General features: G+C 63.5%; 1 protein-coding gene across 1 annotated transcript in view; it reads right to left on the minus strand.

Moving 5' to 3' along the window:
• NOTCH1 (notch receptor 1) overlaps nt 1–17,202 on the minus strand; it is a 48,674-nt gene extending 31,472 nt beyond the window's left edge. Inside the window, 2 exon segments of the mRNA XM_066366695.1 lie at nt 15,076–15,157; nt 16,899–17,202. Of these exon segments, the coding sequence (XP_066222792.1) occupies nt 15,076–15,157; nt 16,899–16,959 (143 nt within the window). The 5' untranslated portion in view covers nt 16,960–17,202.
• Nucleotides 17,203–23,039: the final 5,837 nt, after the last annotated feature.

A 23,039-nucleotide genomic window follows, 5' to 3' on the forward strand; every position in this document is an offset into this window, starting at 1 on the left:
AATAAATCAGGCTTCGGCAGCACGGACAATGGACGGCCGGGGAGCAGGTGTGCCTGCGGCAAGGGACGCAGGCAGCAGCTGCTCCCAGCCCGGCACGGTGGGCCGCCAACCGCGGCGGGGGGGGGCAGGAGCCGGGGAGGCTGTCCCTCGGGGGGCACAGCAGCTGAGAGGGCCCATTGTCCTTCCACTCCCGCCCAGGCCTGGCGGGCACGCGGCTGCGAAGGCATGCTGCCCGTCCCTGTCCACCCCCGGCAGGCTCCAGGGCCGGGCACGGTACAGTCGGGAGGGAGGATGCTAAGTGTGCAGGTTCTGGGCCTGGGCCCGTTCCGAGGGCTACTTCTGCCCTGACCCCCGGGCCACCTGTCTCCAAACCTGGCCAAACCGCTGGGTCTTCCCAAAGACGGGCACCTGTCGCCACCCCCTCTGCTCACAGCGATCACCCTTCCCTGAGAAGATGGATGGGAAGGACAGCTAGGCTCCCGGCTCCAACGCGGCCAGGGCCACAGCGCGGGGGACCAAGCCTCCGATGGCCACTCCGTCCTCCGCGGCGCCTGGGCTGGTGGGTCAGTGTAAGTGCCCAGTGGGGACAGGTGCCCAGGGGTAGCCAAGGGAAGTCACACCCAGCGCATGCCTCAAAATTCAGGGACTTCCTAGAGCGGCCCAGCACGGGGCCCCTCCTGTGGGGGACAGCTTGCAGATCAGCTCGTCCACCGCACTGCCCGGCTCCCCCAGCAGGCGGGGGCCCACGCGGAGTGGACTTGCCCAGCCGTCCCTTCCTCGCTCCCTCCTCTGAAGGAGGTCACCCAGCATCTGTTCCTCCGCCTTCTCCCCCATCCCACACGCAGCCCCGTCCCCTGGCCCGAGGACCGTCCTTGGCAGGCAGCGGCAGGTGAGTGACAGGCGGGGCCGGGGTTCCAGCAGCAGGTGGGTGACAGGCGGGGCCGGGGTTCCAAAGCAGGTGAGTGACAGGCGGGGCCGGGGTTCCAAAGCAGGTGAGTGACAGGCGGGGCCGGGGTTCCAAAGCAGGTGAGTGACAGGCGGGGCCGGGGTTCCAAAGCAGGTGAGTGACAGGCGGGGCCGGGGTTCCAGCAACAGGTGAGTGACAGGCGGGGCCGGGGTTCCAAAGCAGGTGAGTGAAAGGCGGGGCCGGGGTTCCAGCAGCAGGTGAGTGACAGGCGGAGGCGGGGCCGGGGTTCCAGCACCGTTGTGAGTGACAGGTGGGGCGGGGTTCCAGCAGCAGGTGAGTGACAGGCGGGGCCGGGGTTCCGGGAGCGAAGCGCTCGGGCCGGTGGGTCAGTCGGGGCTGGACTTCCGGCAGCCGCCTGGGCCGTCCGGAGCCGCGCCAAATGGCCGCCGTGCCTGGTGTCCCACCACCGGCAGCGCTTTGTTCCCAGCCTCAATATTTCCACTGTGAGCGCGCGCCCCTCCCCCCAGGCCCTCCTCGCTCCATAGAAATGTGACTCCCGAGAGCATCCTGAGGCAGATGTTGCCGCGACCTTTCACCCGGGACTAATTCTAAATTGTGCTGTTTTCCTTTCTAAGCTAAGCGGCCATCTGCCACCCCCAGGGGACAGATGACAGCTTCCTCCACCCCAAACGGGCCAAGGGGGAGCCGAGAGGAAGAGGAGTGCGTGAGTGCAAAGCGCACAGACTCAGTTGCGCCCTCGGGAGTTTTGGTGGGGGAGGGGGGGCGGCCAGGGTCGCGGTGGATGAACCCTGTGTGTCCCCCCGCCCCACCCCTCCAGCTAGCTGGGCTCCACCTGCAAGGAGGAACCAGAGACACCCAGAGGGGTGCCTTCCCTGGGCTCCACCCACGGGCAGCTGACACGCAGCTCCACCAGGAGAACTTTTGGGGAGGCTGCCACTTTTGGGGGGGCTACCCGCAATGCAGCACTGCCCGCCGGGGCCTCAGTTTCCCATGGGTGCTCAGAGGGCCTTCAGGCTCCATCCGAGCGATCGCCCGGCGACCTGACCACCAAGGCTGCGGGGAAGCACGCAACGCTCTGGCCTCTGCACCAGGGGAAACGTGTGGGGGTCTCAAGGGCTCTCCTGCCACAGAGGCCCGCCCTCCCTGGGGCCCAGGACCCGCAGCAGCAGGACGCCGGCGGGAAGGCATGTCTGCAAGGTCTGAGGCCCTCGTCCCAGTGGCGAGCAGGGGCTGAGACTCCCCCCCAGGCAGTACGGGACAGCCCTGTGCGTCCCTGCCCCTCACACCCGGTGCCGGGCGGTCTGCACGCACGGGCACCTGCAGAAGGAGCCACTTGGCTGCAATTAGCCGGCCCGTCCTGGCCTCCAACTTCCTGTCCTTAATCAGCTCCACCTGTCCCACGCAGAACGGCCCCAGCTCCACCTGTCCCACGCAGAACGGCCCCAGCTCCACCTGTCCCACGCAGAACGGCCCCAGCTCCACCTGTCCCACGCAGAACGGCCCCAGGTGCAGCAGAGACGGCAGGGCTCCACCCCGCCCGCCTGCCGGTCCACAGAGTCACACCCCCCACCCCCACACACACAGCACAGGTCCTCACTGGGCAGTACAGGCAGGCCTGGGGCACTGCCCTGCAGCAGCCAGAGGCCCCCCCCCACCTGGACACTCCCTGAGCCCCACCCGGCAGGGCTCCACCCCGCCCGCCTGCCGGTCCACAGAGTCACACCCCCCACCCCCACACACACACAGCACAGGTCCTCACTGGGCAGTACAGGCAGGCCTGGGGCACTGCCCTGCAGCAGCCAGAGGCCCCCCCCACCTGGACACTCCCTGAGCCCCACCCGGCAGGGCTCCGCCCGAAAGCCCCTCCTCACACCGCTGCCCCTCACAGGCTTCTGCCCAGGTAGGGGTCTGGGGTCCCGCCAGCTCCAGCCAAGTCACCGTCACCGGGACCCAGTGCTGGCGAGGGGCCAGGGAGCATGGATGGCCCCGGAGCCGGGTCCCGCAGGGCTGAGCAAAGACCCACTGAGGCCCTCAGACTCCACCCAAACCACCGAGGTGGGCCTGACACCAGCGGCCACAGCCAGGCAGGCAGACCACCCGCCCCTGGGCAGTCTGCCCGGGAGCTACTGAAACCCCTGCTCTAGAAGCAGAGACCTGCCCCTGTCCCAGCGCCCAAACTGGGGCACCTCTGGGGGACAGGAGAGCAGACCCGGGGTGTCCAGACCCCTGTGCTGGAAATGACGGGTCAGCAAGCAAGCCCGTCTCTGTCCCTGGCCAAGGCTGACGTGGGGAAGAGAGGGGCGTGCCCTGGACACCAACCCCTCCCTGGGCACAGCCAGCCTGGAGCCCCCACATCCCAGCAGAGGCCGGCTCGAGGCAGCTGGGCAGGGACGGGGGTGGGCTCAGGGATCTCTGCCAGCCTCCCTCCACCTCCCCCCCACACACCTGGGCCCCACTGGGAACCGTGGGACAGCTCAGCTCCGGAACAATGCCCCAGGGAGATCTGAGAACCCAGGTGACGTGCCAGGTCACTGCCCTCAGCTCCCAAAGCCCCCAGGACAAAGAGCCACAGCACAGAGGGTCCCCCGTTCCTTCCAAACGTACAGGGGCCTGTGTCCGGGCACCTGTCCGAGGGAAGGGCCAGGACCCCGGCCAGGCACCTGTCTGAGGGAAGGGCCAGGACCCCGGCCAGGCACCTGTCTAAGGGAAGGGCCAGGACCCCGGCCAGGCACCCTGCCATGCCCCAAGCGCTCTGAGGGGCCTGGAAGCTCCCCATGTGGGCCCCACTTTCCGGCCCCAACAGCTGCTCACGGAGCTCTGGGTTCCGGTCCCGACTCTACTTCCCCAGGCTGCATCTTCGGATGGTTTGAAACATGCTGGGAAAAGGGTGCGCGGGAACAGGGACGTCTTCCGTCCTGCTGCGGGAAGCCCTTTGTGTGTGGGGAGGGGAGGGGAGGACCCTGTCCCCCCCCCACCCTGCCCCCGGAAGCCAGCTTTCCCACCGCAGGGAAACAATGCCCCCCCCACCATGTGCATTGTCCCCCAGCTGCCCCACCCTCGACGTGGGAAGTGGCGTGGCTGCCCACAGGGACGGAAAGGCTGGTGCAGCGGCCAGAGCAACCCGGGCCAGCAGGCACAGGCCTCCCAGGGACCCCAGCTGTAAGGGAGCCCCACGGGCAGTGAGGCGAGGTAGAGAAGGATGCTGCTCCCCCTTCACTGGAAGGACGTTCTCACCTGGTCCCCAAAAGACACAGCCCCAAGATTGGAATGTGTGTCCTCCCCTGGGCTCTCCCAAGTGCCCCCACCACCCCAAATGGCCCTTCGTGACCCACATGGACAAGTCTGCTGAGCCCCCTACTGTGCCAGGGAGGCCACAGACCCCCAAAACTGCCCGGGGCCTCTGCTTCCAAGCAGGGAGGGCGGAGCCCAACACTGTGAAGGATCGATGGGTGCTGAGTCCGGGCATAGCACAGGGAAGGCTTAAGCCCAAACCCGATTGATTAACTCAGCCTCTGCCGGCCGGCCAAGCTCCACAATGAAGCCAGAAACGATTCTGTCAATCTCCTGCCTCTGCTCATCACAGAAGCAGAAGCCACCTCTGGGGTGCGGGAGACGAGAGGACTGTCCTCCACGGCCAAGCGGGCGGGCACTTGGGGCAGCCCGGCTCCGGGTCCAGCGTCTTGAGAACTCAGGGGAAGGGGACATCAAGGAACCCCCCACCCCATGCAGGCCCCAGAATGAAGAGACAGAGGCCACCCCACCCGCACATGGACGCTCTTGCTTTATCGTGTTGGAGTCTCACACCAGCCTGCAGGTGCACACTGGGCCCGCTTTCGACGAGAAAGCCAGGTTCACCCAGGTTATGCCGATGGCACCACTTGGACCTGAATGCATCTCTTATGCATCTTCTTTGCCCCCGATGGTGGCCAGGTTCAGGGGCCACCCCCATAGGCCACCCAGGGGCCTGCAGGAGCTCCAGGGCAGAGGGAGGGCGTATAGAGCCCAGCTGCCCTGCCCAGGTACCTGGCTCTCTCCCCTGACCACATGATCTCCCCAGACCCGCTGGGAGGGCCTAATCAGACAATGCATTCTTACATCCTCACGCGCTTGGCTGAAACACAAAACCCGGGGTGAGCGGGTGTTCTGGGTGAGAGGCCTGGGAACTGGGGAGCCTCCTGGCTGGCTTCTCTGGGCCCCAGCTCCTCTGCATCCCTTCTGTCCAGCAGGAGGGTCACACCAGGGCTGGACACCTGTCACCACCCTCATCCTCAGCGCCACTGGCATCTAATGGCATAGGGGACATGGGAATGGAGCCCACACTGGGCTGGCCGAAGGAGGACCGCCCCCGCCCCCACACTGCATTCTCCCACCGCTCCCAGGACACCCCCCAACTTAGGGCAGCAGCCCCCTTTTCTCTCTGGCCTTCTCTCCCAGTTCACACCAGCACCCTCACTCCGCCCCAGCGGCCCCCCAGGCTTGCATGTGGCCCCCACCCCCAGGCTTGCACGTGGCCTGTTGTGCTCCTGGCTGTCCACACACCATCCCCTGCTCTCTCCCCAGGCCCAGCCCAGCCACCAAGCTGCCCGGAGCCCAGCAAATACTAGAACACAACATCCACCTGCCCGACGAGGGAGCAGGAGCCTCCACGAGGGAGGAGGAGCCTCCACGTCACCCCCTGCAGACGCCCGGGGGGCCGGGGCCAGCCGGCCCGGGTCGAGGACTACCCGGGGGCTTCTCCGTACAGAGACAGTGAAAGGTTCTTAGGCTGGACCCTGGCCCTTGCATGACCTTGGCCCAATCCAGGGACTGGACCGGTCTCTGGAAGAGCTTTCTGGGTGAGGCCACGGAGGAGGAACCTGGACGTCCCCCGGGAGGAACAGAGAGCCGGGCACGCGGGACCCCGTCCGTCCTACGTCTGTCTGTCTGTCTATCTCACTTCTTACAGCTCGTGTGAATCCACCGTCATCTCTAAACAGGATGCCGAGTTAAAAATAACAGCACGGGCAGTGAGGAAACACCTCGCCTGTCAGGAACGCAGGGGGTGCTTCCCGGGCGGGGTCACTGTCCCCCCAGGAGGAGGCGGAGCTCAGGGAGAGGTGGGGGAGCAGCCCGAGATCGTGCAGCCCGTGAGCCGAGAGGAAGGGTGGATTCCGCGCGGAGCCACCTGGGGCCTGGCGGGAACGGGGACAGGAGCAGCGTCCCAGATCGGGGCAGGCCTAGCGCAGGCCCGTTGGTCTGGAAGCCGGTCCCTTCCAGAGGCTGGCAGCCGCCCACCTGGCTCCAGCCCTTCCCCACCGCTGCCCTAGGCCCAGGTGTGCACCCAGACACAGCTGCTGAGCCCCTGGGCTGTGCCAGACCCTGGGACCTGGGCTCCACCGCTCTAGTATTTGCTGGGCACCGGGACAGACAGCTCTACCTGGCCTGCCGCACCTGACTCTCAATCAGACAGCTGACCGGTGGGGCCGCCCCCCAGGGGGCGACCAGCCTGCATGGCGAGGTGGAGGGACCTGGCAGGTTGCCTCGGAAGGCCCTGAGGTCGTCATGTCACCAGGCCTTCTGTGGAAGGAGGAAGACTGAGACAGAGGCCCCCGGGGGGCGGAAGTGTGGCCACAGCCCCCACCTGTCCTCCCCGCCAGGCCTGAACACACACACACACACACACACACCCCCCGCCGCCGGCCTGAGCTCAGCACATCTTACTAAAAAGCTGTCAGGGAAAAACACACCCTCAAGACTCTGCTTCTCCCCCCCAAACCTCTCACTTCCAGTAACTGTTGTTTCCGCTCATCAGCAAACCGAAACTGAGAGGAAACAGTGGGAGGCAGGTCCCCGAGGCCCACGACCCGTCTCCCTCGTCCCTGCCGCTCAGACAGGGACAGGTCTTTCCAACGCCGCCCACCCTTCTCTCACCACGTCCATCCTGCAGCATCCCGGGCCTGCTGTGGCCCAAGGAGCCGGCCAGGGGCGTGCACCTCCAGCAAAGGGTCTAGACGGGTCTAGCTGCCGCTCACCCCCAAGACACAGTCCCCAGGGCAGACGCCTGTGGCTCAGCTGTGAATCACGCCGGGGCCACCACCAAAATGAAGAAGACAGTGGGGGGCGGGGGGAGGGGCGGGAGGCAAGCTGCTGCCTCAGCCAGTGCCCATGCATCACCTTGGCAGAAGGACCCGTCAGAGTCTTCCCCAGCCTCCAGCCAGTGCCCCCACCCCCCTAGGGCGGGGCGGGATGTCTCAGACGTGTTGTGTTGCGGCCACTTCTCAAACCCCAGCCCCTCTCTCCTGGGACGAACGCAGTCACACACTGAACATGACACACAGGACCTGCTCGCCTGAGGCCTCAGCTTGGGCTGGGTGAGGCCGGCCTTTGGAGCTACCTGTGTGTGTGTGTGGGGGGGGGGGGGGTCTGTTCAGCAAATCACCAGTGTCGACAAGGGATCCACTGACCCAGCTGAAAAGAACAACCCACTCGAGCACTTTCAGAGACACACGCTGACGCCCAGCCCAGGGACACACTCCCACCCACTCACTCGAGCGAGGCCAGCGGGCGCCCCAGCCTCAGCCCTGGCGCTGCAGAAGTCACAGCACAACCACTGGTCTGGTGAGAATGTTTAGGACCAACCTAGGACTCGGCACAACCTCCCACTGATGAGAGCAGCTCCCACTCCGTGCCCACCTGTCCCCCCACACCTGTCCAGGTAGGGTCAGGTGAGTCAGCAAGTGTCCAGGTGTCAGGGTTGCCACCTTGGGGATGAGCTCTCTGCAAGGAGGGCCCAGAGCAACATTTGGGCCTGCCTTGATCCTGGGACGCCCTGGTGCTTGCTGCATGAGGCCCCCAGACACTACTGAGGCCCCCAGACACTACTGCCAGCGTGGATATCAGAGGTCAGGGCTCCCCACTGTGCCCCCCCGCAAGGCCCATGCGAAGCCAGGACCCCAGGCGCTCCTTCCAGGAAGCTTCCAGGCCCAAAAGGCTGCCTCCACTGCCCAGGTGGAGAATCAGACCCCGAACAGCAGAGGCTCAGGGACAGTGGGCTGCTGGCAGGAGAGGCCAGAGGCCCCTTGGAGCTGTCCACAGCATACCCAGTGGGCACCCACTAGAGAAGCAGCCCTGGCCTGGCCTGTGGGGGCGCAGTGGATAAAGCATCGACCTGGAACGCTGAGGTCACCTGTTCGAAACCCTGGGCTTGCCCGGTCAAGGCACCTATGGGAATTGATGCTTCCTGCTCCTCCCCCCTTCTCTCTCTCTTTCTTCTTTTTTTCTCTCTCTCTATCTAAAATGAATAAATAATGCCTAAAAAAAAATTTTAAAAAGCAGCAGCAGTAGCCCACACCAAAGAAAGGGCAAGATTTAACCTAATTCACTCTGAAGTCACAATGTCCCCACCCCACCCTGAGCATGGGAGCAATGGAGGAAGGTTAGGGTACTACATCTCCCAGAATGCTCCTGTCCCATAGGCAGTGGGGGGGGGGGGACACCCGCAGCAAGAAGGGACCACTTTGGGTGAAATGCTGGGAAGCAGGGTATCTGTTCCCAGAATTCCACAGGTCTCACAGATGCACAGAGCAACCTGGGATAGGGAACCATCTAACCCCCAGCCGCTGAGGACGAGGAGGGGGTCTGATGCTAACCTTCACATGCGCAGTGGACCAGGGGGCCTGCTGTCGTGGGTCCCCAAGCTGCTCTGGAGCCCAGCAGGAGACAAGGAGCCTTCCTGAGCCCGAAGGCAGCTTGGAGGGGACTCCATCTGCGTCCAAGCCTAAAAGACCAGTTCCCTGGGTCCCAACCATCTCATGCCCTCGGGCGGGCACAGAGCCCTGCACAGGCCGGGGGCAGGCAAGCCAGGCCAGCCTGACTCAAGGGACGCACCGTACCCCACTCCGTAGGGCTCGGTGCCTGCTGAACAGGTAGGGGGCCACACAGGCCCAGAAATGAGCACCGATTCCTCCAGGAAGCTCTCCAGACATCCACCCCCCCACACACACCCATTTCCTCTGGACTGCTGTCCAAGACCGTACGAGCCTTCAGATGCTAGTGCCCGCCGTGGACCAGTCCCTGCTGGTCTCGGGCAGGCGCAGACGGGTAGAAGCCCGTGCGTGCTTTGTGTGAGGGCGAGCTCTGGACACCGGCTGAGCGGGGAGGTCAAACCCCAAGAGCCTCGAGCTGTATGAGCTGTCCACCTACGTGAACTGTCCGGAACAAGCAACCCAGAGGCAGAAAGCAGAGGAGGGTTTGCCAGGGGCCGGGGACCAGGGGTGGGGAGAATGGGGGTGCCTAACGGGTAGGGTGCCTGCCTGGGGTAAGGAAACATTCCGGAACCAGACAATGATGATGGTGGCCCAAGTCTATGCCCACACTAAATACCAAAGAACTGTACCCTGTAAGCAGCTAAAATGGTCAAAGGTATACGTGTAATTTACCACTAAGAGACCGGTATGTGGCTCCATTCCCCACTCCCACCCGCACCCCCCTCCAGATCTACTCATCAATTCCTTGCATTCGGGGAAAGCAGGGCAGGGTGGGGTTCCCTGGAGGGAAAGGGGCACCCCCCTGCTGCCGCCCTGGCCCGCCCCCTCCTCCGGAGCACCTGTCAATCACTGCCTGCTCCCCGCCAGGTGCCAACCAGCACCCCATCCCACTGCGCCCGGGGGGCCAGGTGGTGAGAGCACCACAGCCCAGAACTGGCCCCAGACTGGCAGAGCCAGCCCCACCGCACGGCGGCCAGGTCCGACTCCTGTGCGCACACCTGCCTTATCCCCACCGCTCCCACCCGGACACCTGCAGGGCCCCCCATTCCCGGGTTCTGCCGGGATGCAGCCAGAGGGGAGCACAGCTAGCTGGAAGGGAGCTTTGGGGGGGAGGGGCGCCTAACCTACCCCCTCAGGTTCAGAGGGGGACACGGAGGCTCGGGGAGGAGATGCATGTCTGGGGTGGGGGTGGGGGCACATCAGACCGGAGCCAGGCTGGCTTCGCACCTAGAACCCTCCACCTAGAACCCTCCATGGGGCACGGGTTACGTCCCCACGGCCCCCAGGGAGAGCAGAGGCGATCCTCATCCCTGCTGGGAACCCTCAGGCCTAAACACACCCTGGCCCAGGTCCGTCGGGATGCGCTAAAGCCAGCCGCTCGTTAAAACCCTCTGGAAGTCTCCGGATGTGCCCGCACACGCAGGCGAGGACAGCTGCCACGCTGGCCTCGGGTCCCCACCCCCGGGCCCAGCCTCAGTGTTGCCCACCTGTAAACTGGGCATAAGCAAGGACAGAGCCAGCCGCCACCTGGAGGGGCGGGAGCTGGGCCTGCCGGGGGTCCTGTGAAAGCCGGTGCCTGCCCGTGGGGAGAGCCGGTCCCATCACTGAGGAAAGCAATCAGGACGCTCCGTCAACTCGACAAAACCACATCCTTTGACTATTTATAGACGAGACACGAAACAGGAAAGGTGTTCTTCTCACCCCAGGATAGACAGCACAGCCCCTCCGGCCCAGCCTGGCTAGCACTGCCCAGCGGGGGCCCGTCGGCCACCCAGCCAAAGCGTCACGAACGAGGGACTGTGGACTATGACCCGGCACTTGGGGAGCGGAGCAGTCACTGCCTGGGACCCTCCCCCCTGTCACCCCAGCCTCTGTGGTTCCAGCACCCAGGCTGTGGCACCCCCAGCTCCTCGTCCTGTCGAGCTGCCACCCCCCCTGCCCCCACCCCTGCCCCCACCCCCGCCCGGTCCACTGTCTGCCCTGCCCCCCTTCCTCTTCCTGCTAAGTGCGGTTTTCTTTCTCTTTCCAAAAAATATTATCGTGATCTTTTCAATGGGAAAAAAAAAAAAAAAAGTTGACTGCCGCTCAGAGGCGGGGCCTGACCCAGGAAGGTGCCTCTCTTTTAACGAAGGCGCGTTCCCTGACGACCCCCGACAGTGGAAGCCGGTGAGACGTTCCTAGTTACAGAGGCTGTGCTGGAACGTGTTTTCTTCTAACCCCCGCGTCCGTCCTGGGAGCTGGCTCTGGGCATCAACAGAGGCAGTCCTGTGGGGACCTCTCTGCTCGCAGCTCAAGGGCAAGGCCGAGCATTACTGACCTGTTCCTCCCCCAGCCTCGCCCAAGACTGCAAGTGACTCCACGGACACAGCCGGACCAGGAGCTGGACCAGGAGCCGGACCAGGAGCCGGACCAGGAGCCGGACCAGGAGACGGGGAGGCCCAACCTCCACCCCTCCTGCCTCCAAGTCGGGTGGCTTGGCCCACTGGCTTCCCACCCAAAGTCACGGTCTCAGCCCCCTTTCCTCGAGGAGTGGCTAGGCGGGCTGGCCGGACGGCAGGACGGGGCAGTGGCTGGGAACACAGGGACGAAAGAGGCAGGGCCGCACACCAGTCTGCGCCGGGTTCTCTGTGCCTGCCTACTTCCCGGGCCCGACCCCAGGCCTGTGGCGGTGCAGGGTCGCTGGGAGCTGCCACCTGCTGTGCTCGGCCCTGCTAGGCAGCCGGGTGCCACTGCCCTCGTCTCCCCTACCCCGACACGGGAAAGGCAACCCCGGGCAGCCACCCGCTGTGCACGGCCCTGCCACTGCCCTCGTCTCCCCTACCCCGACACGGGAAAGGCAACCCCGGGCAGCCACCCGCTGTGCTCGGCCCTGCCACTGCCCTCGTCTCCCCTACCCCGACACGGGAAAGGCAACCCCGGGCAGCCACCCGCTGTGCTCGGCCCTGCCACTGCCCTCGTCTCCCCTACCCCGACACGGGAAAGGCAACCCCGGGCAGGCACAGGCCGTCCGACCTGAGCTCGCCGTGCCAACACTCGGAGAAGGACCCAGCACAAAGCTGGCACCCAGAGCATCTGCGGACAGGAAGCACAAGAGGGCTGCTGCCTAGAGCCATCTGGGTGGCAAACCCTGGGGCCGGGCGAGCCCTCCCGGGCCGGGCCCCTGCCGAGAGCCCGCCAGACAGCAAGCATCTCCTGGGTTCTCCGAATTAGCCAACTATTGTAAATAAACCTTTGAGAATGAGGATCCTGAAACCAGCCCGTCAGCTCCAATGGAGAAGACGGGCCCACCCGCTGTCTGCGGCCCTTTACACAACCCCTACACGCCCCGGTGGACGAGACCCACGTTACAGACAGCAGAGTCAGAGTTCGGGTGGCCCAGTCACCCAAGGCCACGGAGCTGGGGGCAGCAAAGGCAGGCATGAAATACAAGGAGGGGTCAAAGCTTAGAGCCCACCATGACCACGGCCAGCCAGCAGGACTTGGCGCCCAGGGCCCGGGGCCGGGCGGCTCAGCCCGGTGCTATGATCACCTGGAGAATACCCAGTGAAATGCTGCCTTTCTCGCAGGCAGGGAAAGTCTATGCACCGTCCTGGGGGCCTCGCCTCCCAGAATGAAACCGGGCAGCCCCCAGGAGCCTTTTGGACCACGAATGTACACTCATTCGAAGGACACACAGGCCCTACAGAGCTTCCAGGAGAAAAGAGGGGAGGCCCACTTCAGTGTCCTCCTTCAGCACCGAGGGGGTTGGCAAAGAGGCCGGAGGTGGGCAGAAGGCTCCAATGACCCCGCCTCTGCCTGCCTGCAAGCCGCCAGATTCCCTGCCCCGCCCCAGGGGCCACCACACACAGAGCGGCTGTCCAGAGAGGGCGCTCCGCTCCACGCACAGGGACGTGCAGAGAGCCCATCCTCCGGGCCGCTGGGACTTCCTAGGAAGACATCTATCTGCACGTCTCTTTTTCCCATCTTGAGACCTGCAGCCACCTGACTAGCGGCTGCTGGGGAAGGTTCCTTCTTTTTTGGGTGGAAACAGATGATTCACCAGGTACTCACAGGCCTGGCATCATGACACCCGTTTCCCACGGCCTGCCCATGAGAGAGCCAGCAAACCAGCAGAGCCAAAGAATTTCCAGACGGCCCCAGGTCGGTGGGCTCCGGGAGGCTGTGTACCCGGGCACCTTCGAGGAGAGAGCCGGACAAGACGGGCCCCTCTCGCACCAGCAGACCTCCCGGGGCCTCCAGGAAACAGTGCAGGGCTGGGCGAGCGAGAAGGCACAGGCCCCAGAAGTGGAGGGAGAGCTGGGCCCTTTGCCCCCAAGTGGCCGCACCACCCCCCCAACGGCGCTGTGACCCGGGACCTGTGTGCCTCTCCACACCTGGACCTGGCTGGGGGCCCGACCCAGGCTCTGGTCCCCGCCTCCAACGCAGCGCCTGCCGCCCGAGGCGGGGCCTCTGAGGACGCCGTTTCCGTTCCTCTTCCAAGTGGCTCTGTGGGGTGTGCACAATGGGGTCTCTGTGGGCCGCACTCGGCCCAGCGCCAGACCAGACCGAGGCAGGCTTCCCGCCAAGAAGGAGGGGGCGCCAGGCCCCCGGGGCAGAGAGACAAGGCCTGCACCCTGACTGATCCGTGTGGCCTGGCTTGGGCTGGCAGGGTTCCCAAGGAGCCCAGGCTTGGGGGGGGTGGCAGGGGGGGTCACACTCTTGCTCTGTTCCCCAGATGCCCGTGAGGGGTTGCAGCAGCCTGTACCCCAAAGCAGCCACCCCTATTCTGACCCAGGCAACACAGAGTCTGTATGGGCTTCTGCCCAGGATCACCCCAACTTCCTCTGAGCCTTCCTCAGGCTGTCCCTACTCGCTGTTGGCACTGAGAAGACACTGTCCCCACTTACCCCAGCACGCCCCCCCTGCCCTGCCTTCTCCAAACCCTCCGCAGAAAGCACAGGCGCTCTCATTGCCCCCACCACCACCACCACCACCACCACCACCACGAAGGAAGGCTATAGCGGGAGGAGCTGTGCATTCTGGGAAGCCACGCATAATTAATCACACAGCATTAATCCGCCTCCCTCAACAATAGCTACTGCACTTCCACTGAGTCCCAGCTGTCGGTCTCTGAATGGAAGGAAACAAGATTTAGGGCATCAAGCGTCGGTCAGGCTTTCTGAAGGAGGAGCAGAAAAAGCCCCCCCCCCAAAAGCAAAAACCAAAAACCAAAAAAAAAAAAAAAAAATGCGCATTCATTAGCATCTGACAAAGACACAATCCACTTTGTCCAATCAACTGTTCCTGGGCCTTGCTTAATTGGCTTCAGTGTGGGCAGGGGGGGCGCTAGGAGGTGGGGGGGCTGCTTGCCCACTGGCTGGGTGGGGGTTGTCAAGGGGATGGGCCCTCAGCACTTGGAATGAGGGCGCGCCGTGCCCCACGGACGGATGGATGGATGGATGGACGCAGGGCTGGGGAGCCACTTCTTCCTCTGCAGCCTCCAGGGGAAGGAGGGGGGCCAGCCTCCAGCCAGCCAGCCAGCCAGCCAGCCAGCACCTCCTCAGTATTCCCCTCAGGGATGAATTCAAGTTGAAGGGCAGCGGTCACAGAAGAAAAACTTCCCTGAGGCAGAGTGGGACTCCCAGGCGGGCAGATTGTAGATGTGCGTACACCCCCACCCCCACCCACCCCCAACACACACCCATTGCACACACAGCTGAGGACCCAAGGCCTGGAACGGCCAGGGGCCAGGAGGTTAGGGGAGCAGGTCAGAGCTTCAGATGCCAGGAGAGAAACCAACCTTCCGGCTGGTACTCCCAACCCCTACGCTCCCAACCAGAGGAAACGGGGCACCAGCCAATAAGACTGGGTCTAACTTCTCCCCCCCAGCCCCACCTGAGGCCAGAGGAACAAGCGAGGGAGGGATGGCACAGGGCTGAGAAGAGTGGGGTTGACTTTGAAAAGAGGCGTAAATTTCTTGTAAATTTCTTGCTGAGAGGCAGCCAGCCTGGGGGAGGACATCACCTGCCCAGGAGAGGTGCTTTGGGGCTGGCGGGGTGGCTTGGGGGTCTCTATAAAGGGTCCACAGCCTCCTTGGCAGGTCAGTTGTCTCTCTGGGACTTTAAGATGAAATGGGGTAACCAGGGATTCCCACTTGGCACCCCAAGAGCCCAAGGAAGACCCACAAAGGAGTGCCCCAGCCTCCAGAGGCCAGACCAGCTCCACACGCAGCATAATTGCGGGTGATTAAGTAATTGCCAGACTTTGTCCAATAAAAGTAGCACGTGACCGTGCCCAGCCTTCTGGGCCATCTCCAGAAGACAATGGCCTACTGTTCTGTCCCCCGCAGGCCCTGCTGCAGAGGCAGGGGCTCTGCTACCACAAAGCAACAGGTCCCGCAGGGGCGCGCGGACGCGTACTCACACGCAAGCCTCAGTGCCGTTGGGGAACACTTCACACTTCCCGCCATTCAAGCAGGTCTCGCTGGGCTGGAAACATCGCAGGCCTAGGGCGGGGCAAGAGGAGAGGTCAGCCTCGGAGGCACCGGAGCCCTTGCCCCTCCCCCCAGGAAAGGGTCCACCCCAAGGGGCATGGCCCACCGTTCACCTTGGAGGCTCTGCCTTATAATAATGGGGTTGCTGGGGGCCCGGAGGGACCCCAGGAAACTCTCGCATGAACCCCAAGGGGCTTCCACATTCTGCCCAGAATGTTGAGATGGGGGGGAGGGGAAACAAGTTGCCTAGGTGTCAGGTGCACAGGTCCTGCTCACTGCCTGGAAGGCCCTGAGCGAACTCCTCCAAACTCTGCACCCCCTCCCCCCGCCCCCGCCGTCTTCACTGACTGGGGAGCCCGGCTGGCCCTATCCAGCCACCAGGATTGTCTTGCTGTTCAAACACGTTCTGCGAGGGGGCGGCGCTGGGGGGTGGCCACACTCCTCTCCCCCGATCCGTGGGAAAATGCGACAGCTGCAAGGCCAGCCGCCCCGCCTGCCAACAAAGCGCCCGCCGGCCGAGCAATCAGAGCAGGCTATTGTCGTGCCAGGGCCGCCTCCTGGGGCAGCGGGACTGCACCCTGGGGACCTGGCCCCGCCTTCAAGGACACCCAATACCTGCTCCCTCGGGCATCTTCAGCGCTGCACCCACCCACACACACCCCAGGGAGAAAGATGAAGATGCCCCATTCGGGAGGAATTTGACCCCACTCCCGAGAAGAGATTAAGGAATCAAGCTCCTCCTCTCCCCATCATCTTCCCAGGGCGGTGTAAATTAAGCCCCTCGCGGAAGCTGGAACAGGGCGTGACATGGAACCCTATCTTCTGGAAGCTGGGAGCTAATTCTCTCCTCCAACTTTTAGGGAAATTGAATTAGTCACCACTAGATTCCTCAGAGATTTCCCCTCCAAGTGAAGTGAAGAGGAATGAGCGCCCCCTCCCCACTCCGGAAATATTTCCAACCTTGAACTCCGCAAAGTTGAAGTCCCCCCAGTCACAGCTGAGGCTTCCACACCCGCCCCCACCCCCAAAATTGTCCGGAACCAGGATAGGGGGCTGCGACCCGGCCTGGGAAAGGGACACTGGGCGGGCAGGGCGGCTAGGAGCCCGGGGACCCTTGGATCCTGGGTCTGCGCCCCTTGGTCCGGCTTTGCGCGAACTTCGGATAACCGGGTAGGTACACCCGGCCCACCTCGCGCCCCGCACCCTGCCGGACCGCGCGGCTCGGTAAAGGCGAACGCGGCGTCCCGGACCCCACACTCCGCGCCCATAACATCCGCCCCTGGCGCGGGCCAGAGACGAAGAAAAAAAGATAAATGGCCCCCAAAGCAACAGGAAGCCCAAAAAAAACCGACTCGATTCAAATCGAAAAGTGGTAGGCAGTTCGCCCGCCCCGGCGGCGAGCCCCACGCGCAGCTACTGAAGGGCGCGAGCCCAGGACTGGGCCTCCGGGGGCTCCCAGCGCGCCACGCCGGGCTTCAAACCCGACTTCAAACCGGTTCCAGGAGCGGGAGCCACGAGTCTACCCAGACTGGGCAAACGGCGCAGGGGAGGTTCAGTCCTTCTCCTCCGGCCCCCCGACTCCGGCTGTTCCCCCACCCCACCCTATCCCACCCTTCCCCGTCCCGTAGCGCCCCGTCCCCCTTTCTTCCCACCCTGGCCGCCGGCTCCTAGACACCCGGGACGCGCGCGTAGGGCGCCGCTCAAGTTTCCAAGGGTGAAGAAAGTTGCGGGCTCGCTGTGGGCGGGCGCCTACCTCGTGCGCCGAGCGCGGGCAGCAGCGCCAGGCAGAGCAGAGGCGCCAGGAGCGGCGGCATGCCTGTCCCGCCGGCTGCCCGCCGCGCCCGGTGGCGGTCTCCTGCGCCGGGCCGGTGCGGTTCGGGTACACACACGCGCGCCTGGAGATCCCACGGGCGGCGGCGGCCCACTACTTCCCTTTCCTCCTTGGCTGGAGGGCAGCGCCTGGGCTCTCGCGGCCACTCAGCCCGGGCTCCGCACCCCGGCTGGTCCCTTCGCTGCCCCGCGTAAGAGCCGGCACCCCGCACCCCTGCGTCCCCTCCCGCGGCCGAGGCACTAGTGAGCAGGGCAAGCGGCCGTGCGCTCCGCCCCGCCCCGCCCCGCCCCGCCGTCCCCGCCCTCCGCGCCCCGCCCCCGCCGATCCCTCCGCACCCCTCTCCCCCTCGCTGGCCGCGCCCCCCGCGCGCCCCGACCAGCCTTGCACCTTCTCCGGCCCGAGCGCGCGTCCCGGGCCCGAGTCCTTTCGGGTTGGGGACCGCGAAGGTGCAGGGGCTCGAGGACCGGCCCTAGGGACTACTTCTCGTTCGAAAGTTTTCAGAGAGCAAAAGTTTGGTTCTGGGCTGCGGAAGGATCCGGCTCTGACTGCGCTGGACCGGAGACAATTGGAAACCATTTGCATCTCAATAGCTGTGGAGGCGAGGGCTCTTTGGGGATATGAGAGGACTGCGGGGTGCAGTCCCCGGCGGGGAGCTGAGCTTGGAGACGTGGGGAGGAGGGGTCGGAGCCAAGTTTGGGAGACCCTGGCCCCGCAGCTCCACCCCCAGGAGCCCCGCGGGCTCAGCTTTAAGCCTGGGGAGACCGACGCTATATACCCCGGCTTTGACTACCCGGGCACTTGACCTAGAGCGATGGTGGTCTCAGCCGCAGCCTCTGGGAAGGAGGCTCTGAGTGCCCCAACAAAACAACAGCCTCGGCCTGACGTATTGCTCGCCCCCACCCCCAGGACGGACACGCCTCTAGACGCTCCTTGGTCACTTCATTGTCCTACCCTTTCCCTGGCGCCTCCCACCTGTGGTGCCCCCGCAAACCATGCGGGTCAGGCAGACCCGCTGCTAGCACCCCTGCATTCCCGAGCCTTCCCACGTGCTCCTTCCGCATGATTTATTTCTCTGCGTCGATGCCAGACTTGGGCATTCCGTGCCAAGGCGGGCTAAAGCGCTGGGCATCCAAAATGCCTGCCACGTTATAGGAAACCCGAGTTCACGGCCTCGCACTGGGGACAGACAGCCTGCCCCATTCCAACACGGGGCAGGCGATGAGCGCAGCGGCACAAGGGGCATCTACCCCGCCTGGCATCCTGGAGGCCTTCCTGGAATAGATGGATGCCAGAGGGGAGCCTAGCCAGATGAAGGGCATTCATTTGGGAGAACTCACAAGACGGCAGAAAACCTGGAGGTGATAGAGAAGCAGCCTTTGCCAGGGAGGCCCAGGAAAGTGGGCAGAGTGGGGGTATCAGTGACAGATTGCACACCTGACCCGGTCAGCCCTGCTTGGCGCACCTGTGGCAGGGCACTGGTGGCAGCTGGGATGCTGTTGTGAGCCCTGGAGGGACAGCCAGCCCAGGCCCTAGGCAGCTGCTGCTAGGAACCTCCCTGGCCTGCCTCCTCCCAGAAACAGGCCGCGCTCCTCAGAGCCGGGGGTAACTTCTCTCTGTGGTCAGTGCCCGGAGGCCGCAGAGATGTCTCCACAGTAGCAGCAAGCCTGGAGGAGCAGCAGATCTTAACAGAAGGAAGACGGGGCTGCTAACTCCCTCCCCTGACTTCACAGACACAGGGCTCTGCACATCACATGCCCCCTCTTCTCCCAGGGGTGGACTGGGGGCCTCCAGCCGGGCACTCCTCCTGGAGACACTGCCTGTGTGCCCTCCGTAGGAGCCCCGTGTCTCTGCCAACGAGGCCCACGCCCAAACTAAAGACTGCCCTGCCCTGGCTTGGGAGCAAGCCCTCACCCTTCTGCCAAGGTGCAACACTGGAGATGGGAAGGCCACATGGGGTGGGGGCGGGCACTGGACAAGGGGAGGGGGTGTGTTCCCTGGAGCTGGGTCTGCCCAGCTGCGCCAGTTCTACTCTGGACCCAGGCACTCTCGTTTAGTCCACAGGGCAGACAGGGCAAGCAGACTGCCCAGGCTTCCAACCCCTGTGCTACCTGCCACCTGGGGCAGCTGGGGCCAAGGAGGAGACCCCAGGAAAGCCAGAAGTGACTGGGGCTGGAGTGGGGGGGCTGGGGAAGGGGCTCCTTCTTCCCCAGGCTGAGAGAGCGGGGGATGGGGCAGCCTTGGCAAGCGGGCTCCAAGATGCCTGACCTGTGGTGGCGCAGGGAATTAAACGTCAACCTGGAATGCTGAGCTCGCTGGTTTGAAACCTGGGCTTGCCCGGTCAAGGCACATATGAGAAGCAACCAATGAACAACTAAGGAGAAGCAACTATGAGTTGAGGCTTTCTGCTTCTCCCCTCTGCCCCCACCCCCACCCCCCACGCAAGCCCCTCTCTCTCTCTCTCTCTCTCTCTCTCTCTCTCTTCTTAAAAAATCAATTATAAATTTTTTTTTTTAAATAGTGGGTTCGAAGAAGCTTTTTCACTCGCAAATTAAGCAGGAGATTTCTGGCCTCTCCTGTGGTCCCCCTTACTGAACCTTCTTCCCAGGACCAGGGGTCTCGAGGGAGAGGAAGGACCAGGGGCCTCGAGGGAGAGGAAGGACCAGGGGCCTCGAGGGAGAGGAAGGACCAGGGGTCCTGATGACCTGGGGCCTGGAGACTTCCTCCTAAGGCGTGGGCAGCCCTGGAGGGTGTACGGCAAGAAGCTGAATTGGAGGGGCAGCAGCATGTAGCCACTTTGGGCTTCCTGCCCTGCTTCTGTGGGGGGGCTGAGACAAGGTTCCCAGGGCGGTCCCCCACACAGGCTGCTCAGGGAAGCCGCCCGCCCTGGCTGGGGACCCTGGAACCCATGGCAGTGGGGACTGCGGGCCTGGCTTGCTGAGGACAGGGACACGTGTCCAGGGGCCGCTTTCTTCCTCAGGGGGCCACCTCAGGTACCGGGCATCACTCCAGGCCCGTGCCCTGTGCACCCCAGGCCAACTGCGCTGGGTCAGGTCCCCCTTCTCTTGCTTCTGGAGATACTGGGGTGCCATCGTCAGGGGTCAGGGTGGTGGGTGGGGCAGGCTGTGCAGACATTGACCCATTCCTGTCCCCTGAAAACGAATAAACCATCCTGGCCTCCTCTCACAGGGGTTCCAGCATGACTTGTCCATTTCTTCTGCTGTGTTTTTTTTTTTAATTAATTGATAAATGTATCACGTGACCGAGACAAGCGTCAAGAGTGAGTCTTAGACGGATGTAACAGAGGGAATCTGGTCATTTTTAAAAAATAAAACATCGTTCAGACTTAAATATAATAAATAAAACGAAAATAATGTAAGTTATTTATTCTTTCTCTGCGGACCGGTACCGAAGGGCCCGTGGACTGGTAGCGGTCCGTGGCCCAGGGGTTGGGGACCACTGCTCTAACCCACCAAGCGAGCCGGCCAGGACACTTCGTCTTCTCACGGGGGAGAAGAGACGTGGGTGTGTCTCGAAGTCCCCAGGATTCTCGAGTGCAGCCAGGCCTGGGGCTCCGGTCCCCTCCTTCCTGCCCTGGCTGGCTCCTCATGGCACTCAGGCGTTTGTTGTCCGCGACCCTGTAGTCCGGGGGACCCTGTAGTCCGGGGCGGGGGGAGGGGGTGTAGCATAACACTTCCGATCTTTCTGGGTCAGGTCAGGCCAGGACCGGTCTTGGTCTTCAGTGGGCAGACGGGCCCCGGACGTCTGGGTGGGCCGTGTGTGCACACCCAGGGCTGGCAGGGGCAAGGCTGGTGGCTGGGCTGAGGAAAGGGTGGCCTGTGAGGGTGCAGTGGCCTCCTGGGTAGGGGGGTGCTGGTGGGAGCAGCTGTGGGAAGATCCCAGGACACAGAGAGGGCTAGTGTCCCCTCCCCCTTTTGAAGCTGATTGTAAAACATATCCGACCTGCTTGTAAAGAGAGGCCCCTGGGGAGCACAAGAGGTGGTCAGCCTCTCACCCCACCCCCACCCACCATGACCGGACCCGGGCCCAGCCCCGCATGGAGCATCATCCCTGCTCCCCCGGGCCTCAGTTTCCCCCTGTGCGAAGTGATGTCTAAAGTCCTCTCTGCCTTCTCCCCACTTCACACCAACCCGTCACGTTTCTCAGAGGCTTGAGCGTTTTTCCAGGACGCGGTTCTAACGGCCATGTTGTTTCAGACTGGGCTGGCCAGGCTGGTACCCCCCCCCCCCCGCCCCCGGACCCCCGGGCCGGCCGCTCGGCTGGGCCCAGAGTGCCTCCAAGAGGGACCGGCGTGGGGGGGCTCTCCTGCAGGGCTCCCCCTCGCTCTCGGAAGGAGGCTGGGGCAGCCCCTTGCCTCTCATGCAGGGACCCACTGTCACCCAGACCCACTGAGCACGCGCCCTGAGCCAACATCAGGCCTGATGCGGGCAGTCCCCGCGTGCCCTGCACCCAGGCCATCTGCATCGGGTCCCTTCCCTGCTCCACTCTCTGGGTGGTTCTGCTTCTCGGCTGAGGTGACCCGCCCCACCTCAGGCCATCCCAGAGCCTATGGGGGGCCCCACACCCCACACTGGCCACGCCCTGTTTGTTGTAGTAATATAACGTTATAGTAATTAAATATATAGAAATATAAAAAATATCACAGATATATGAAAGTAAGGAAGATATAATATTAAAATGAATTAAGGACATTAAATAAAGTTATGCCGTCTGGATAGAAATTAATATCATGTGTGCAGATGTGATAAACAGACTCTGACTTCCGCACAGGGCCCAGTTAGTGTGTGTGTGTGTGTGTGTGTGTGTGTGTGTGTGAAGTTATACATAGATAAGAAGTGGCTTGATGTCATAACTCTGTAAGTTAACGTAAACAAGAAACTTCCCTAGGAACATCTTAAAAGTGGCTTGATGTGACATTTCGGTAGATTAACATAAAAAGGGCTCCCTGTGAGGAACTCCCAAAAAGGCAGTTTGAGGTGATAATCCTGTAGATTGACACCTGTTAGAAGGCGTTGGCCAGAAAAGGTACTAAAGCTGAGGGGCCCCCTGCTGAGGTGGTCGCCCCGACTCCAACCTTGATATGGACTGTCTCCATGCTGCTCTGAGCTCTGACCAAAGACAGCCGGACGGGGCCCCCTTAAGCTGTACCCAGGCACGCCAAAAGGATTTGTGAGTAATACATTGCCTGTGTGATTCTTACAACTAACTTGTGGGTTGGTCTCGTGTCTCTTCTCCGGTGACCGTTAATGTCGGTGCTGATCAGGAGCTTCCTCACAACCACCTCAAGAGTGCTCTGGAAGAGGCTGCCAGCCCTGCTGACAGGCAGGAGTGTCCCACTGCACGGGGAGGTCGAATCCGGGACGCCTGATCGAGTAGAGCTTGGGCTCCACTGGGACAGTGTTCCAGGGGGGTGTGCAGTCCCCAAGGCAGGGACCTGTCACTGTGGGTTCAGGCCCACCCCACAGGTAGACGGACCTGTGACTAATGGAAGGGCCCCGTGGACATGGGACTCTGCACAGGGCCCTGCCCCTGCTGGGCATCCTGTCCACCCGTGTTCCACAGCGGTCACTACTCAGGAGCCCCCAAGGCCACCTGACAGCTCGGGGCCAGGGCCGGAGTTGGCGTGAGCCCCCCCCCCCCCCCGTTGCCTGCGAGATCTACCTGCAGAGGAGGGTCAGCACCCCAGAGGCAGGCATGGAGCCCGTGCAGTGTGTTGCCCGGGCAAGTCCCCTGCAGGCCGCCTGCCTCCCCAGCAGGGAAGCTGAGAGGCCTGGCTAGTGTGGGCTCCAAGGGCCACGGAACTGGCCCGTGGGGCTGACCTGGTGCTTGACTCTGGAGAGACGCTGAGGGGTGGCCGGGGCAGGACAGGCCCTGACCGAGAATACCTGTCGGTCCTTTCTCGCCAGCTGAGGGCTCAGAGACCACCTGCTTCTCCCCAGCAGTTTCTGGACTGCTCTGTGCACAGACCCCAAGAGCAGGTGGCCCTGGGCATGGCCTCCCAAGTCCTGAGGAGGAAGGGCCCCTCTCCGGTCCCTCAGATCCCCT

Source organism: Saccopteryx leptura, chromosome 2, assembly GCF_036850995.1.
Source record: "Saccopteryx leptura isolate mSacLep1 chromosome 2, mSacLep1_pri_phased_curated, whole genome shotgun sequence".
Lineage (NCBI taxonomy): Eukaryota > Metazoa > Chordata > Mammalia > Chiroptera > Emballonuridae > Saccopteryx > Saccopteryx leptura.